Below are 18,988 nucleotides of genomic sequence, written 5' to 3'. Positions count from 1 at the left end.
CAACCGTGTGGACCAAACAAAATTGTCAAATTTTCGAGGCGATATGCCCCTTTATCAAGACATACAAAACGAACACGATTACATAATAGGATACAAACAGTAATGCGGGACAAAGTAGACAAATATTAAACTATATAGCACAATGGAGCGCAATTTACCCTTCGGCAAGTGGCAGCCGAAGGCCGGATCTACAAAAAAGTCACTAGGTATCTTCTTATATAATTATATAAGATATCTTATATAATTGATTAAAAAGGGATAGACCTTGCTCCTTCAAAAAATGTTAAATTGGCTTGCCATAGACTATAGTCGACGGAGATTGAAATATGATAGGTGATTCTGAAGTAAGTGAGTGATGAGCTGGAGAGAAGGGAGTGATGGTGTGGACGATGTGGTGTGGAATGTGATAGGTGATGTGAGTGAGTGAGCTGGAGAGAAGGGAGTGGTGGTGTGGACGATGTGGTGTGGAATGTGATAGGTGATGTGAGTGAGTGAGCTGGAGAGAAGGGAGTGGTGGTGTGGACGATGTGGTGTGGAATGTGATAGGTGATGTGAGTGAGTGAGCTGGAGAGAAGGGAGTGGTGGTGTGGACGATGTGGTGTGGAATGTGATAGGTGATGTGAGTGAGTGAGCTGGAGAGAAGGGAGTGGTGGTGTGGACGATGTGGTGTGGAATGTGATAGGTGATGTGAGTGAGTGAGCTGGAGAGAAGGGAGTGGTGGTGTGGACGATGTGGTGTGGAATGTGATAGGTGATGTGAGTGAGTGAGCTGGAGAGAAGGGAGTGGTGGTGTGGACGATGTGGTGTGGAATGTGATAGGTGATGTGAGTGAGTGAGCTGGAGAGAAGGGAGTGGTGGTGTGGACGATGTGGTGTGGAATGTGATAGGTGATGTGAGTGAGTGAGCTGGAGAGAAGGGAGTGGTGGTGTGGACGATGTGGTGTGGAATGTGATAGGTGATGTGAGTGAGTGAGCTGGAGAGAAGGGAGTGGTGGTGTGGACGATGTGGTGTGGAGTGTGATAGGTGATGTGAGTGAGTGAGCTGGAGAGAAGGGAGTGGTGGTGTGGAATGTGATAGGTGATGTGAGTGAGTGAGCTGGAGAGAAGGGAGTGGTGGTGTGGACGATGTGGTGTGGAATGTGATAGGTGATGTGAGTGAGTGAGCTGGAGAGAAGGGAGTGGTGGTGTGGACGATGTGGTGTGGAATGTGATAGGTGATGTGAGTGAGTGAGCTGGAGAGAAGGGAGTGGTGGTGTGGACGATGTGGTGTGGAATGTGATAGGTGATGTGAGTGAGTGAGCTGGAGAGAAGGGAGTGGTGGTGTGGACGATGTGGTGTGGAATGTGATAGGTGATGTGAGTGAGTGAGCTGGAGAGAAGGGAGTGGTGGTGTGGACGATGTGGTGTGGAATGTGATAGGTGATGTGAGTGAGTGAGCTGGAGAGAAGGGAGTGATGGTGTGGACGATGTGGTGTGGAATGTGATAGGTGATGTGAGTGAGTGAGCTGGAGAGAAGGAAGTGGTGGTGTGGAATGTGATAGGTGATGTGAGTGAGTGAGTTTGAGAGAAGGGAGTGGTGGTGTGGACGATGTGGTGTGGAATGTGATAGGTGATGTGAGTGAGTGAGCTGGAGAGAAGGGAGTGATGGTGTGGACGATGTGGTGTGGAATGTGATAGGTGATGTGAGTGAGTGAGCTGGAGAGAAGGGAGTGATGGTGTGGAATGTGATAGGTGATGTGAGTGAGTGAGCTGGAGAGAAGGGAGTGATGGTGTGGACGATGTGGTGTGGAATGTGATAGGTGATGTGAGTGAGTGAGCTGGAGAGAAGGGAGTGGTGGTGTGGACGATGTGGTGTGGAATGTGATAGGTGATGTGAGTGAGTGAGCTGGAGAGAAGGGAGTGGTGGTGTGGACGATGTGGTGTGGAATGTGATAGGTGATGTGAGTGAGTGAGCTGGAGAGAAGGGAGTGGTGGTGTGGAATGTGATAGGTGATGTGAGTGAGTGAGCTGGAGAGAAGGGAGTGATGGTGTGGACGATGTGGTGTGGAATGAGTCCGAGGGGGTCTGATGAGTAGAAAAATGCAGTCGTATCTAGTATGATGTGTAATGTAGACTATTTAGGGGTTTTCACCTACAAGACCTATTGTTTTTTTGTTTTGTTTTTTTTTTTATTATTCTTCTGCACAGAAAGTTTTATACAAAGGATCTCCGAAATGGTACAGTGAAATGCGTTCAAGCGTCCGGAATTGCCTTTCGGATCGTTCAAACCACAAATCACGTGAATAGTTTCAACCAGTCGTACGCGCGTTTATCGGCTCGGGAATAGCGTCAGTCAAACTGTGGGCGGAGTTTAGTAACAGCGATAATCTAACTGAGGGCGGAGTTTACCTGTTATAGCTGTTACACATTCAAAAACTTTCGTAATTTCAATCATTAATACCGCAACAATTTGGCATACAAAATCGTAAAATAAAAACAGCATTACGTGTATGTATATAGTCATGACCTACAGGTACATAGCCATAGTCACAGGTTAAAGTGAGTGGAAATTTGGTATTTGGTATCTTAACTTAATAATACTATTTTATTTGAAATCACATGAGCTAGAGAGTCGTTACTTTATACATGTACATGTATATTCCAAACGTCAAATTATGCTTTCTTGAACTACAATAGAGGATTTTTAGACACAACTTATCATAGGTTTGAATAGAAATCTACATATTTATAAGCATACTTTTAAAGGGACTAAATCGCTAAAAAATCATGTAATAAAAGATAAAAAGAATTATAGGACTAAAATTAATCGTAAAAGTTGTGTACTTTGTGTTAATAACAATATTTAAAAGTTTGTATAGCAATTTTGTTCAAAATGGAGAAAAACTGAAAATAAATAGGACCGACCTAGTCACTATTTCATATTATTATCTTTCGGCGAGTGTAAACAACCCCTATGTGCATGCGCGACGCGTGAACATTCCAAACATCCGATCGCAGGAAATCTCATCTGTCTAATTGACATATCTACTATCGACTGAAAACACAAATTTATCGACTACAGGTTCCTGATTACTGTGTTAATCTAATAAACGTTGAAATGTATGCAAAAGTTTTGTGAAGAGTTTCTAAGTGTAAATAATCCTATACTGTACAGGTTTTTGTAGCCATAAAGAAGGGTTTTCATTATATTATATGGTTTTATACTTGCTTCTACCATTATTTTATTTTCATTTGTCATGATATTATGTACTATTCCGCTAAACCTGCCAATGTCATTAGGCTTTTAAAAAAATGGCCTAATATATAGACTTTATAATAAGGAAAAAATGACAAAAAACTAATAATATAGGCATGTTTAGCGGACTAAGTAAATACGTGTATTTCTTTTATCATTATATCAATATTTGACATTCCGTATACATTGTATATCCTTAGTTGTAATGTCTATCCGTCTAATGGGCATTCCCTATATATCTCTAGTTATAGTCTCTGTCCGTCAAATGGACTTTCCTTATATAGCCCTAGCTAGCTATAATATATATCCGTCTAATGGAAATTCCCTATATATCCTTAGTTATAGTGTCTATCCGTCTAATGGACATTCCCTATATATACCTATAGTCTCTATCCGTCTAATGAACATTCCCCTATATGTCACTAGTTATATAACTTTTTTACATCTGACTTACTTAAAAAAATCAGCCTAACTCTTATATCTAAATTTTATGTGTAGTTTTATGTATTCAAAGCAAAAATATACCTTACATATACATTGTAGACCTATGTACATATATGTTTGCTTAATAATGTACATGTACACCTGTATTCATGTATAATATATACATAATTAACGGGTGAAAATACCTCTCACTTCTTGTCATATTTCCATCAAATACTCTAAAGCTTCATAGAACTATGCTGTTTTACTTGGCAATGTAGATACAGGGGCGTAGGAAGCGGGTGTGGGAGGTGGGGGCGGGGTTGGAAGGGGTCGGGGGGGGGGGGGGGGATTGCCTCCCCGTTTCCCAGGACGAGGGCAAACATTGCTTGTTTTCGCCGACTGAAATGTTCTAAAATTGCACATTTGAAAGATAAAAAGGGTCCTCCTGCACATTTTCGTGAACTAGACTTAAAATGTCAATCAGGGGATTCTACGTACTATTTGAAAAATGTCTCTTAAAAGATTCATCTGTTTATATGACTTAGTAAAACAATTAATTCATTATTATTTTGTGTTAAACAACAATGTACCGATGGTGTGAAGCCAGTATGTTCAGATCGAGTTGCATAGATATGACGGCATTCACAATTACCAATTCTTAATGCAGGTAAATTTAAATAAAAAAGTATTATGTTAAGAACGCTTTAAAATATATCGTAAAACTCATCACAGCCATTCTAAATCTAATATTTCTACCCGGGGGAGACCCTCTTCAGACTCCGCCTTCAGGCGCTCCCACATTCATCAAAATGCATCGTAAAATTCTAAATCGTAATGTACTTCCCGGGAGAGACCCCCGGACCCCTCAAACACCAAATTCTCGCGTCTTCGGCGCTCGCAAATTCATCAAAATGCATCGTTAAACTCATCTTAGCCATTCTAAATCGTAATATTTTTTTCTTGTAGGAGATTGTCGCCCCCCCCCCCCCCAACACCAAAATATCGCACCTTTGGCGCTAGCATGGCAATTTGCGTATTCATTAGTTTTCGTTTATCGACGCCACTGTCTATAAATGTGTACATGTACTGTACAAGGATTCTACTCAACGATATATGAAAAAAGTTTATAAAGTATATATGGTTGTGTGTTGAATTAAAGAATCAATCTCCTCCTGCGGGTGCGGGACGAGGAGGGGGGTCCAGATATTGAGGACCTTTGCACACCCCCCCCCCCCCCCCCACCCCATTACGTTTCTTTCTACGCCACTGAGATACGCTGTAAATGTATCGGCTATTACGCTTAATCAGGCCAATGTAACCGATAAAATATAAGTTGCCTCTTAGTGGTGTTATTACATCTATATCCATTAGCCGGATGAGATTTTCAGCGACCTCGATTCCGAACTCAATGATGCACTCGGTTCTTTCCGTTGTAAACATTCAATGCCGACAGATACAATTTCTTGTTGTGTTTGGCGATATTTTAACGTTGATAAACATTGCCAATAGTTCAAATTAAATGTTGTAATTTTGAAAACTTTCTAATTTCAGGTATAAGAACGTTTGTAGGAAGTCAAAAACCCTAAGAAATCTATGTAAATCTAATGATTTAGTAACTTTAAACATTACGATTCAAACAACTAACAATTAGACGTGGGATGTCTGCTTCCGGATGAAACATCTACATTAGGCCAAGAAATGTCTGTTTAGGGTTACCCAACCGACCCTAATTTTTTACCCCCGACCCTGATTTTTTTCTGTACCTAAAGGGATACTCCAATTAATAGTTTTACTCTAGGCCAATCTAATCTGTTAATACCTTCTTCATTAGTCAAATCTCCAATTATTCATTGTTAAATAAAGAGTGAAGAGTAAAAGACACTAATGTTTAATCATTTTATTGATAAATAGGAGCCATATATCTGTTTAGTAAACAGCTCGCTATTGCATCTGAACTTGACAAAAAAATATATAAATATATATAAAAAAATTTAAAAAATCGCTACCTACCGACCCTTTTTTTTGCCAATGTAGCCCTAAACAAATATATTTTTTGAGCTTATATATACAGCTACAACCGTGTATGTTCTAGGGAACGTTTTACGAAGCTATCAAGATATAGTGTTGTTGTCTTTCGATGGTTATATGGTACTATTGAATTAAAAAAACATGTTTGAAACCTTTTATCCCCAAGTGTATGCTAACAATTTTTTGGTACAAAGGTGTGACCAAGTCAAATCAGTAGATTTCTATGAAGTCAACATTGTTTGCGCTACACTACATGGAGTCTAACCAATCGAGGTAACTTCCCAGAGATTTCATTGGCTGTCGTAACAAAATGTTACAACATTTGAGGGAGGAGTCTAATCCGGACGCTTGAACGCAGTTCACTGTAAATGATATGCCTTTGAACATATCACCATATTGTAGGGCATGAGTTGAAGGTGTGACAGCAGCATTTTTTTAATGGTCAAAAATCCAATATAGCCACTATATGGCCTTACTTCCGGTTTTAAACTTATGTCAATATCCCGTTAACGGCTTGACGAATTTCTTTCTGTTTTGAATATACTATGTAGAATTAAAAACGTAGCAAATAGATAATACACTTTTCTGTAAAACGCCAACTTCCGGTTCGAAATAAGTGTCAAAGTTCAAACGTGGAATTTTTCGAGAAAAAAAAACATTAAAAAATCTTCTCAAGTTCTAGAAGACCCCGAGGCCTAATATTCAGCATGCTGACATAAATGGCTAAAAAAAGTTTGTTATTATGAATGACTGACCTTCATTCAAGGTCACATGGACCAAAAATCCTAAAATATTCAAATGACTTCTTGTGAAGTTCTAGATGGCCCAGAGACCTAATATTAGGACTGTAACATGATGACATAAATGCCTACAAACTTTGATAATATGATCGAATTTGACCTTCATTCTAGGTCACCAAGATAGGCAAAAAATCCTAAAATCTTGAAGCGAATAGTCGGAAAACAAAGGCTAAAGTCGGTAAAAATGGTATACAAGTACTTTTGGAAGGCCATAGAATGCATTTAGACTTTAGAAGACATTTTTCCTTTGCCCGACTATTCGCTTAAATGTCTTCTGGAAGGCCTAAAACTTAATTTTAGGCCTGCAGGATGCTGACATAAATGGCTACCAAGTTTGTTAATATGAATGACTTTGGTCTTTCATTCAAGGCCTCAAGAGCCAGAATATCCTAAATTCTTTTATATCTACTTCTTGTCAAGTTATGAACGGCCTAGAGACCTTAAATGGGACTTGTAGCACGTTGAGCCAAAGGGCTACCAACTTTGACCTTGAACGAAATAGTTTGAAAATATCACTGTATATCATCACTGTTGTTACGGTTATAACTTATCAACATTTAGGTACGAATTAAATTATACTCTGAATACACCTACAATACTAAAAGTGTCCAGAAACGCAGGGACGACAACTCTGATTTTTAGTAAATTTATTTTGATTTCGCATAGATCTACTGCCTCAAGGACGTAATAAATCCTTCACTGCGGAGTGCCTCATTGTAAAACCAGAAACATTTATATGTATAAATAAATATAAATTTATATATGTATAAATAAATATAAATTTATATGTATAAATGTTTCTGATAAAATGTATCAAAAATTTAAGCTGAGTCGCAAGAAAAATGATGTACATGTAAGAAGTAAACATGAAAAAGGATATATAGTCATTGGTGATCTATATACCCAGTAACATGAATAAAGTGGTATTTTGTTTTATCATACAAATATCTATATATGCAATAAAATGAGTATTGTACATGAATCACAAATATGGCAAAACATGAAAATTACGTATAGAAACGGTCCTCGGATATAACGAAAACCATTTAGCATTTTTAAAAATACAACAGTTTTGTATATTGTTGTATCATTAGAAATTAAGGACAAAAAAATCAACAGGATTGAGACTACATTCACCCCATTCTCGGTAACCCAGGCGATATATACACTAACGTTGATAAGTGTAGCGTAGTGTAGTGCGATCACCCGTGGGTCTCCGACGATGCATTCACCCTAGTATTACAGAAAACATATTTTTTTATGATTTTTTTCTATTTTCAGTCAGCAAATGAGTACGGATGGTATATTTCTAGTCCGCTAAACCTGCCTATATTATTAGGCCTTTTTTTTATTTATTTTTTTTTTTTTGTTTAGCGGACTAGTATATTTCAAGCTCAAATATCTAAAAAAAGTAGTTCGACAACACCCATTTTTCTATACAGATTTGAAATCTGCATGAAAAATGCAAGAAAATAAGACATATTAGAAAAAAATGGCATGGGTTTTCTCAAAAGTATAATAAATTGATATTGGAAAATTTAAATATGTAATGTTTTGTAATGCAAACCTTTAATTACATCATGGACAACTAATTGTATACACGTAGTATAAAATGTTCTACATTGTCCAGCCTAAAATTGCTAAGATACAATTTACAATATAGGCTAGTACACTAACGTACACATTATCGTTTCTAACATCGTCTGGTTCCGGAAATATATTCGGTTCCGTTTTTTAGAAACCCCCGTTAGTGTGTGCAGACACACTTTCGTATTTTTATATATTATGGCAAGCAGACGGAAGATTGCTCAAGAAAGTGATATCCGAAGATGTAGTCATACAAGCTTGACAGCTGTGTTTTCTAGTGCTATTATTTTGTTTACTGAGTTCTACACATGAATTGCATAACTTTGTTGATGAATGTATCGCATTAAACTTAAGATTACGTAACTTGTTTGTAAACTTCATAAACTCATAATACACGTGGTCACGCGCATCCAAACTGAAAGTAGAAAGTGGCGGGAAGCACTGTCATAAACTAAGTGCTGTTATATGATGTGTTAACATTATTGTTTATGCAGTATATAGAGTAGCTTCATAATGGCAGATAAGGCACAGAAGAAGGAGGAAACGAAGAAGCAAGTGAGAGCTCTGCTTCTATCCGCTCCAGCTGCACTAACAGTGAATGAGTTGAAAAGAGACTACCATGACTTTATGGGCGACCCTATCCCATACAGGGAGTTGGGCTATACGACCCTGGAAGATTTACTTAAAGACATGCAAGATGCTCTCAGGGTGTCATGGAAAAATGGTGTTATGTGCCTGGAACCAGTGGCCCAAGAGGCTTCTGTCCACATACAGAAGTTGGTGTCAAAACAGAAAGTAAATAATAAAAACAAATGGGCAACTCTGCGACAGGGCGGACCATCCGTTCGGACAAGGAGGCCACCACCACCCAGATTCCATAGGACACACAATAATAATAGATTTCCCCAACAGAACCGCCCACCACTGATTAAGCAGCTTCCTCCGCCTAGTATCTCCGCTTACATACGAAAACAGATTTCAGAACTTCTAAAGTCTTATCCAAACGGCTTGCCCCTGACACATTTTGACACTGCATTTTCACGTCGCTTCGGTGTTCCACTCAGCCCAACAGGACTTGGGTTTAATTCCATGAAGGAACTTTTAGCCTCTCTGCCTGATATTGCCAAATTAAAAGAATTTCTAGGTGGTGAGTGGCGTGTAGCACCGGCATATGTCGAACAGAATAGATCACAGGAACCGATTCCACGATACAAACCTCCACGTGCGTCTGACAGGAGGTCAGAGACAAGCAAAGGATTCCAAAGACAACGTGAACAATCTAGGAATTCCAATACAAGCAGTGCACCATTTAGAAATCCTAATCAAACATCAAAGTTAGACAAAACGAAAAAAGTTGATAAATCAAATGTAAACTACCAGCCGGCTGGAATAGAAGATGAAGATTTTATGTCTCCACAAGATATTCAGTGTGAAATAGAAGATTTTATTGCTGTTCCAAGGAAAGAAGTTACAGGCCATATCTCTCCTGTTGACAATAACATCTCTGTTCCTCATGCCCCACGAGGAAGAGGTAATAACAGATAACTGCAATAAGTAATATCTTATGTTGTAGTTACTAAATCAGTGGCCAGCAGGAATGTCCGATATTAGTTCTGGTGACGTTGACCCTTCTTGATTTAAGTGTTCCTTTCTTTCCACATTCAAAGTACAATGTAATCAAATTATCTTCTTTTGATGAAGCGTTGTAATAAATCACGAGACAAAATTAACAAAAGATTCCTTCACCAATATTAATTAAAAATACTGTAAACAACTGATCACAGGTTATGTATTAAAAATTGTGAAATTCAATTGACTTCAAAATGATTAAAATGCATATTAAATACAGAACTAAAGAGGTCTCTGATTGCAAAATTAAATCATCCTGGAAAAGTTGTTATATGTAAAAATGTAAAATTACTTATATGTGAAAACACAAAATTAGTTATATGTGAAAACGCTAAATTAGTTATATGTGAAAATGCAAATTTAGTTATATGTGAAAATGCAAAATTAGTTATATGTGAAAACGTAAAATTAGTTATATGTGAAAAAGCAAAATTAGTTATGTGTGAAAACGCAAAATAGTTTTATTAACTGTTCATGCCTTTCGCACCTGAAATGTATCTAGCCTCTTCTCATTGATCCAATCAAATATAGGACTTCTGTTAGTCCAAAAGACAGATCTAAAAAATTAAAAAGCTTCTATTTAGTTGTAACCATGTTCTTGAGACACAGGTCTATCACTAGTAAGTAAGTAACTGCTCCAGTTTAGCACGATTACCTGACATTGAATAACCATTTTTGTAATTCATTTATATTCAGACTGAATAGGTACACGAATATGGAATGTTATTACAGTGTGTAAGAAGGCAGCTATTATTGTATTAAGAAAATAAGAGATGTTCTCGTACTGAAGCTGCTAGAGATATATACACCAAATATTTTTTTGTAGTAACCACTTGGGCAGTTTAACATCTAGAAAAGTTACTGTATAATTCCGAAGTTACAAACTTCATAGAATTTTTGGTATATGTTCATAAAGACGTTGAGATTTAATGTTTGCAGGAAGAAGAAGAACTGGAGACCGAGGGGAGGAATCTCGGGGCCATGACAGTATATCGAGTGGCGGGTCGATGGAGGCAGGCTCCTCTCCTAGATCTGGTGACAAGTTTGATGTCAGCATCATAAGTGAAGTGGTTCAAAACAACATTCAACAGGTACTAATTCATCCAACTTTCCATTGCTTGTATAACAGTTTGCTTTGTGTGTGGTTTGGGAGACTTTTTACAGTATTTTTGTGTTGTGTCTCCATGTAATAACTAATTGTGGACATTTTCCCCAGTTTTAGTAAGACCGATGTAAATACAAGACACAGTATGGGTACTGCAGTATTTTCTTTAGTATACCACAGATTTAGTAGACACATTACATACAGCACTGACAAAGAAAAACTTTTTTTTTAGAATTATCTGCTCCTCAGTGTATACAATTTATTTTGTTTTTTTACAGCATTAGTAAAAGTATATAAAAATCACATTATTTTGAATTTCTTTGAAAAAAACAAGATGTTTTGCTTACAAACACATGACGTCACAATCAGAATCAATGCTGTACTGTACGTTGAGATAACTCTGTATGACATCACAATCCATGCTGTACTGTACGTTGAGATAACTCTGTATGACATCACAATCTATGCTGTACTGTATGTTGAGATAACTCTGTATGACATCACAATCCATGCTGTACTGTACGTTGAGATAACTCTGTATGACATCACAATCCATGCTGTACTGTACGTTGAGATAACTCTGTATGACATCACAATCCATGCTGTACTGTAAGTGGAGATATTTCTGTATGACATCACAATCCATGCTGTACTGTAAGTGGAGATATTTCTGTATGACATCACAATCTATGCTGTACTGTAAGTGGAGATAACTCTGTATGACATCACAAATCAATGCTGTACTGTAAGTTAAGATAACTCTGTGTGACATCACAATCAATGCTGTACTCTAAGTGGAGATAACTCTATGACATCACGATCAATGCTGTACTGTAAGTTTAGATAACTCTGTGTGACATCACAATCAATGCTGTACTGTACGTTGAGATAACTCTATGACATCACGATCAGTGCTAAACTATAAGTGGAGATAACTCTGCACCAAATACAAAATTGATATTTTAAAAGCATGATATCATCTATCGACAGATTCTGGAGGAGAATCGGACAGGAGTATGGGCGATACAGCTGCCAGTTGTCTACATGGTATGTTCCATTACTTCTCAGGTCAACTGTATTATAAATGGTCAAACAGTTTTATCTGGGCTGTGAAGATCACATTGACCTAAAGGTTGTAGTCAAGGTGATGTGAGGTCAGACATGATATTGAGCAAAGAGGGAGAATGATTAATCTTCTGTGACAGTTAAAAATGGAAGGAATAAATGCCTGGTAATTCCTTTAATATATGGTTTAAAGTACATCTTGTGCAAGACTATCTTATTTCAATAATAAGATAGCTTATTTCTTTAATAAGATTCATTAATATTTGAGTCCTAAACTTTCTATATAGAAACGGTATGGGAAGGAGCTATCCTTCCGTGACTATGGTTACTGGAGTTTGGTAGAGATGTTAGACTCGCTGCCTGGCGTGCTGCGGTTAGAGCGTCCCACTGATAATGGTGACTGGCTGTGTTTTGATGCTCGACTGCCTGTACAAACAAAGCAAGTGGTTCAAAAACCGGAGAAGGCTCCACCAAAACAAGGTCGGTGTTCTTTAATGAATATACAACATTTTTGACTTCAAATTTGAAATTTAAAATTGCATAAACTAATCAAAAGTAACAATTCAGGCATTCAGCTAATTTTACTGCTAGATTAGAATGAGAATTCGCAGTAACGTGGTTGAGTACTAAATGTGGAATTGAGTGCACAGAGTTCCAGCGGTAAAGAGAAATATTTCAGATTGAGATGGTGTAATGATTTTCAAATAAGTTTAGATAAGTTTATGATATTGGACATTCTGACATAGTCTTCTATCACCATAGAAACAGTTTCTAGAGGAAGATTCAGCAGCCGAGGCGACTTTGACTCTCAGATGGAGGAAAAGATAAGACAAGTTTTGCAGTGTAAACCTGAAGGCGTTCTACTCTCAGACTTCCCTGGCTTTTATAAGGTGGGTTGATCTCATACAGATCAAAATGTATGTGTAGTGTTACATGGCGTTTTCCCTCCCAAGATTTTCAGCCAAATCTTGGCTTTTTATCAACAAAGCTGATAACTTTGATCCTGTTTGATACATTAATTACCTCTTTCAAGAGAAAGTAGTGAAGTACGATATTCACCATAATTAGTGCCCTCCCCCTATAAGCATCTATAAGAAGGCCTGAACATATTAAACTGTGACAGATAAATATGCCATGAGATAAAACATATAAGTGATTTTAAGTGATTTTTTTCTTCTTTTACTGCAGCATAACTTTTTTATCCCCCAAATAAGCATGCCCTTTTGTACAATTCTTTAGTGTCCTTGGAGCTAATTACAGCAAATACAGTATGTAATTAAAGTACTGAAGACATATACTTTTAGTGGTAAATGATCATTGTACAGCACTTTGTACCACAATTCTTGTGCTAAACTGTGATAGCCCTAGTTCTGTATGTGATTAATGTGGTAATTATTGTGAATGTGTTAATTCATAGTTGTGCTAACTTTTACTTATTGACTTTAGATTGTTGTATATCTACTGTTGACTAAGTCATTTAGATTGTTGTGTATTTACTTATGTTGAATGTTCCAGAAACTAACAGGAGAGGTGTTGCCGTTTAAAGAACTGGGCTATGAGAAGATCGAGTTTTTCATGATACCCCTGGCTGACAGTGTTGTACACTTAGAATACAAGGGAGATGGTAAATCACTAATGTTTTGTTTGGTTAATAAAAATTGAAATGATAAGGATGTACCGTATTTGGCCTAATAAGCGTCCAGGGCGTTGAAAAAATGAAAAGGTGCTTAAGAAAACAAAATTATTGCAAACCTATACAGTTTTTATAGTTTTGGTCTTATTCCTGTACAATTGAATTGAGGCCTCAAAAAGGGGAAGGGCTCTTATAGCGACATGTTGATTTATTGGATCAAATATGGTCTGTGATTATGTTTGAGTACCTTTTGTCACATTGACTTGTTGTAAACCCACAACTATCAACTATCACTTCAAACGTGTCTTTAAAGCAAGTTGTCAAATGTTCTTTCAGTTAAATACTTACCTAAGCATTTCATAGCTATAATCTTTATATCTATATATAATCTCTATATATACTTTTTAGGTTGTATGTTGGTGTATGCCCTTGACAATGGAAAGCCTCCCCGCACAGATCTCCTCATCAACACACCAAGAGAGGAGGTTAGCTGTAATCAGTATCACACTTGTTCAGTCCTTGTGACAGAATGTTAATATGTTAAAATAAAACAGTATAAACCTTGATCAGGTTATAGTTCAAATCTGGGTATCAAATGGTTTGTGTTCAGATCTGTAAGACAGCCCAGTTGGACATCACAAGTTTTGAGATCAAATATAGTACATGTCTATACACAGTGTGAGAACTGAAAAGATTACTTCTGTGTATGGAATTGAAATATCTACATCACCTTTGAACCCAACAATATATTAATGTATTCCAATTTATGGATGCATTTCTTTAGTATTAATTCTATATGATTGATTAAATTTTTCAATGATATTCTATAATCCTGGGGTGGTGTAGATATTCATCAGAAATAGCCAGGTTTTGGTAGACTTTAAATAACCTGTGTTTTCTGCTTGTCTTTTTGTGCCCAGGACAAAATGAAGAACAGGAACGTACCATCAGATGCTGTTGGCCCAAAGGTTTACTATAAACCACAAGAGTTACCTCCCCTCCACGAGTATTTTGAAATCTTTGTGTCCAATGTTGTATCTCCTGGTCTGTTCTGGATACAGGTCCGCGGTAAAAAGTCCACCATAGCCCTCGACAAGTGTATGAATGATTTGGAGTAAGTAAAGAAGATATACTGTACTGTTGATGTTGAATTTATACCATTTCAAATGTTTCGCCTTTTAAATGATAACGAAGATTGATGGTCTGCAGTTTGATATAAAATCCTGTAAGTGTGTATGCTTCAGCTATGCCAAGAATTTCCTGACGTCATGCTTTACATGCAGCATTATCTTATGCTTGTGTCGATATCTTGATTGATATTTATTTGGTATAAATCTTTTAAGATGCTCCATCGCCGACAAATGGTATTTTTCTCTGTCAAAAACAGGAGCAGACAAATTAGTATTTTTCTTCAGATACAAAAGTTACTTACTCAACACCATTACCAACATTTTTAGCTCACCTGGCCTGAAGCTTATGTCATGGCGCGGCGTCCGTCGTCCGTCGGCGTCCGTCGGCGTCCGTCAACATTTCCTTTAAATCGCTACTAGTCATAGAGTTTTAAATCGCTACTAGTCATAGAGTTCTGAATGAATTGTAACCAAATTTGGCCAGAAACATCCTTGGGGGAAGGGGAACAGAACTTCTATAAATTTTGGCTCTGACCCCCAGGGGTAGGAGGGGCGGGCCCAATAGGGGAAATAGAGGTAAATCCTATAAATCGCTACTTGTCCTAGAGTTCTGCATTGATTGTAACCATATTTGGCCACAAACATCCTTTGGGGAAGGGAAACAAAACTTGTATAAATTTTGGCTCTGAGCCCCCTGGGGGCAGGAATTTTGGCTCTGAGCCCCCTGGGGGCAGGAGGGGCGGGGCTCAATAGGGGAAATAGAGGTAAATCCTATAAATCGCTACTTGTCCTAGAGTTCTGCATTGATTGTAACCAAATTTGGCCACAAACATCCTTTGGGGAAGGGAAACAAAACTTGTATAAATTTTGGCTCTGACCCCCCTGGGACCAGGAGGGGCGGGGCCCAATAGGGGAAATAGATGTAAATCCTAAAAATCGCTACTTGTCCTAGAGTTCTGCATGGATTGTAACCAAATTTGGCCAGAAACATCCTTGAGGTTAACAGAATTTGTATACATTTTGGCTTTGACCCCCTGGAGCAGAAAGAGTGGGGCCCAATAGGGGAATTAGAGGTAAATATTCAAATTTCTTTAGAAAAGAAACAATGAACTTATATTCAGAACATTACATAGCATTACAAACCAGGTGAGCGATACAGGCCCTCTGGGCCTCTTGTTTCTAATAGTTATAAAAAAAAGCGGCAATATTTTGAGTATTTCCGACAAAGAAAATCGACCATTTTCTGACCTGTAAACGTTTTTATTAATTTTTGAAGTCCTCATATCGAATAACATTTGGAAATGATAGCATCACTGTATAGTTTGATTCATTTTGAAGCAACTTTTTTACCAAAACATTTCTCAAAAATAAATATGAAAGTAAATAAATCCAACTTTAAAAACGTATTATCAATCCAGACTGAAAACTTCAAAAAGTGCCATTGAGATGGTGCATACACTTGACAGATGTTGCAACAATGTTCCTGTTGAACATTATATACTTTCCTCATGGAAGCCTGGTGATGCAGGCTACTAGTTTGCATGTGGTAAAGGGATAACTTATGCTTTGTCGGTGGTGGAGCATCTTTAATAAATAAATCTGGGAAGTTTTGATTTTTGATGCGTCATTGACAAGCAAAAATAACTATTGAGAGTAGTTTGATATACAGTAACCTCATTTGTTACAGGAAGTTATACTGTAGCGCTGAGGGTGACCAGTACAAAATACCAGACTATCTACTGACCGTTGGTCAGACTGTGGCGGCCGTCTTCCCTGAGGACAACAACTGGCACAGATGTGTTGTCACCGGACTTAATGTGGACAAATACGTGGAGGTGAGTTACACCAAAACAAACGTTTCAGCCTACCTGGACGGAAGAGCCGATGAGCTTATGTCATGGTGATCTATCCATCATCCTGTCAATATTTCTTTCAATTTCTACAGTACCTGTTCATAAACAATGCTGTGGAATATTGCCAAATTTGACATTTCTACTATTCATAAACAATGCTGTAAATTATTGCCAAATTTGACATTTCTACTGTTCATAAACAATGCTGTAAATGTTGTCAAATTTTACCCAATAAAAAGAATCCTTAGGTAAAGGGAATCAAACATTATAAAAACAGTAGGTCTGGTCACTCTTTCAGATGCTAAATACTTTTGTGTTTGTAGTGCCTTATTCAGTGTGTTATTGTACACCAATTAATACACTTGATAGAACAACAGATTTTGGCTGGGGTACTGAAAAGCTTGACTATATAAAGTTTTTGTTTACAGATGTACTTTGTTGACTTTGGGAACACAACTCTTGTACACAGAAAAAATATTCGCCTTCTTCGGTAAGGGATGCCTCAGTCCAACGTCTTCAGATATGGAGCCATTTGAAATTATTTGCATCCGTAGTTCAGTTGTTCCATCTCTCTCTTTAGATGTTTCTTGTTGCCTGTATTTCTTTGTCAGAGAGTACTGGTGGGATACCTTCAACCGGCTAAGGCTAGTCCAATTAGGAATGATAAACCCAGAGGTTGTGGGATGGACCTCTCAACACCAGGGTAATAAAGAACCTTTAAGATTTGATTCCACCATACCTGGGACTTGAAAAGTAGAATCCTACAACCTCTAAGTTTATCACTCATAATTTTGACTTGCCTTAGCCAGTTAAAGATATCTTTATCAAAATCATCATATCTAGGTTTTTCCTTGGTCTTTTGTTGTGTTGATCATATTCTACAGCAAATTAGACCCACACCATGTGCCCACCCAGAGGAGAAATAAAGGTCAAAATTGGTGGGGTTCTTATTTGCAGACAATATCCCTTATTATGAATATTTGTAAAATTAGATGGGTCTGTAAAAGTAACTGTTTCAGATATTATTTACCATTGTTTTGAACATGTTTGAAAAGTCCTAAACAAAAGCTTATGTCATTCTCAAAGATATTCGTGTTTAAGTTGAAAAATACATCAGATTACAAAAAGAAAAAGAAAAATTGCTAGTATTGATTATGGGGTATGTTGTAGTAAAATGCTGATTTTATTTGTACAGTTCCAATCAATTGAAGTTACCAGCTCAGGCTATACAGGCTCGCCTTGCTCACCTACAGCCCCACGAGGAGGTAGATATCTTATAAACCTACAATAGGCTACACAACAGACTTTCAACAGTTCAACATGTTCTATAATTCAACTTATTTTTCTCAGCGATAGTATTTGTTTTCAATCCTAGCGATTTGCCAAAGACAATTTTAATCACACAATTTACAATTTAAATGCTTTATTTGACTTGTAATTAAACCGTTTTTGCAGTGATTTATTTTTATTCATAATTGCCCACAAAAGATGTGAAATTGAACACGAGGCATGCGAAAATAATTTGGTTCAATTTAAAAATTTAAAATGAGGGGCTAGGTTTGTCAGGTTGACTATTCTGACATAAGTAAACATGTAATAAACATGCCAACCTTGGAAGTAATGGTTTGGTTATGATTTTACAGATGTGGACATTGAATGCTAGAAACAGATTGCTGAGCTTAGTCAAGAACAGACCTCTCATTGCTCTGGTTAACTTTGAAAAGGTATGTATATCACATATAGACTCAGATTTAAATTTAAATAATTTTTGTTTTACTTTAATGATAGTGTTGAGTGATATTGAATTCCTTGTTTTTACCCCAGTTGGTGCCTGTTTATGTTGACCTTTGTTTTAGGATTGTGTCCTGTCACTTGTCCTTGACCTTTGTTTTAAGATTGTGTCCTGTCACTTGTCCTTAACCTTTGTTTTAGGATCGTGTCCTGTCACTTGTCCTTGACCTTTGTTTTAGGAATGTGTCCTGTCACTTGTCCTTGACCTTTGTTTAAGGATTGTGTCCTGTCACTCGTCCTTGACCTTTGTTTTAGGATCGTGTCCTGTCACTTGTCCTTGACCTTTGTTTTAAGATCGTATCCTGTCTCTTGTCCTTGACCTTTGTTTTAGGATCGTGTCCTGTCACTTGTCCTTGACCTTTTTTTTAGGATTGTGTCCTGTCACTTGTCCTTGACCTTTGTTTTGGGATTGTGTCCTGTCACTTGTCCTTGACCTTTGTTTTAGGATCGTGTCCTGTCACTTGTCCATGACCTTTGTTTTAAGATCTCGTCCTGTCATTTGTCCTTGACCTTTGTTTTAGGATCGTGTCCTGTCACTTGTCCTTGACTTTTGTTTTAGGATTGTGTCCTGTTACTTGTCCTTGACTTTTGTTTTAGGATTGTGTCCTGTCACTTGTCCTTGACTTTTGTTTTAGGATTGTGTCCTGTCACTTGTCCTTGACCTTTGTTTTAGGATCGTGTCCTGTCACTTGTCCTTGACCTTTGTTTT

The 18,988-nt window shown here is 37.5% G+C and overlaps 2 protein-coding genes across 2 annotated transcripts in view; one reads left to right on the top strand and one right to left on the bottom strand.

The window, feature by feature from the left end:
* Nucleotides 1-283: 283 nt before the first annotated feature.
* Nucleotides 284-5,098, bottom strand: LOC138322340 (uncharacterized). The gene is made up of 2 exons (XM_069266378.1): nucleotides 4,996-5,098; nucleotides 284-2,061 (listed from the first exon to the last, which is right to left on the bottom strand). The coding sequence occupies exons 1-2, from the start codon at nucleotides 5,096-5,098 to the stop codon at nucleotides 284-286; spliced, it is 1,881 nt and encodes a 626-aa protein (XP_069122479.1).
* A 3,157-nt stretch (nucleotides 5,099-8,255) lies between these two features.
* The window catches only part of LOC138321935 (tudor domain-containing protein 5-like), a 53,200-nt gene continuing 42,467 nt past the window's right edge, over nucleotides 8,256-18,988 (top strand). Inside the window, exons 1-12 of the mRNA XM_069265976.1 lie at nucleotides 8,256-9,604; nucleotides 10,642-10,793; nucleotides 11,798-11,854; nucleotides 12,160-12,352; nucleotides 12,635-12,762; nucleotides 13,388-13,496; nucleotides 13,914-13,990; nucleotides 14,426-14,619; nucleotides 16,323-16,470; nucleotides 16,917-16,978; nucleotides 17,684-17,753; nucleotides 18,132-18,212. Coding sequence (XP_069122077.1) covers nucleotides 8,587-9,604; nucleotides 10,642-10,793; nucleotides 11,798-11,854; nucleotides 12,160-12,352; nucleotides 12,635-12,762; nucleotides 13,388-13,496; nucleotides 13,914-13,990; nucleotides 14,426-14,619; nucleotides 16,323-16,470; nucleotides 16,917-16,978; nucleotides 17,684-17,753; nucleotides 18,132-18,212 — 2,289 coding nt within the window. The 5' untranslated portion in view covers nucleotides 8,256-8,586. The remainder of the gene's footprint in view (nucleotides 9,605-10,641; nucleotides 10,794-11,797; nucleotides 11,855-12,159; nucleotides 12,353-12,634; nucleotides 12,763-13,387; nucleotides 13,497-13,913; nucleotides 13,991-14,425; nucleotides 14,620-16,322; nucleotides 16,471-16,916; nucleotides 16,979-17,683; nucleotides 17,754-18,131; nucleotides 18,213-18,988) is intronic.

Source organism: Argopecten irradians, chromosome 4, assembly GCF_041381155.1.
Source record: "Argopecten irradians isolate NY chromosome 4, Ai_NY, whole genome shotgun sequence".
NCBI classification, from domain to species: Eukaryota; Metazoa; Mollusca; class Bivalvia; order Pectinida; family Pectinidae; genus Argopecten; species Argopecten irradians.
Note: the sequence above shows the minus strand (reverse complement) of the source record. Positions and strands in the feature narration are given on the sequence as shown.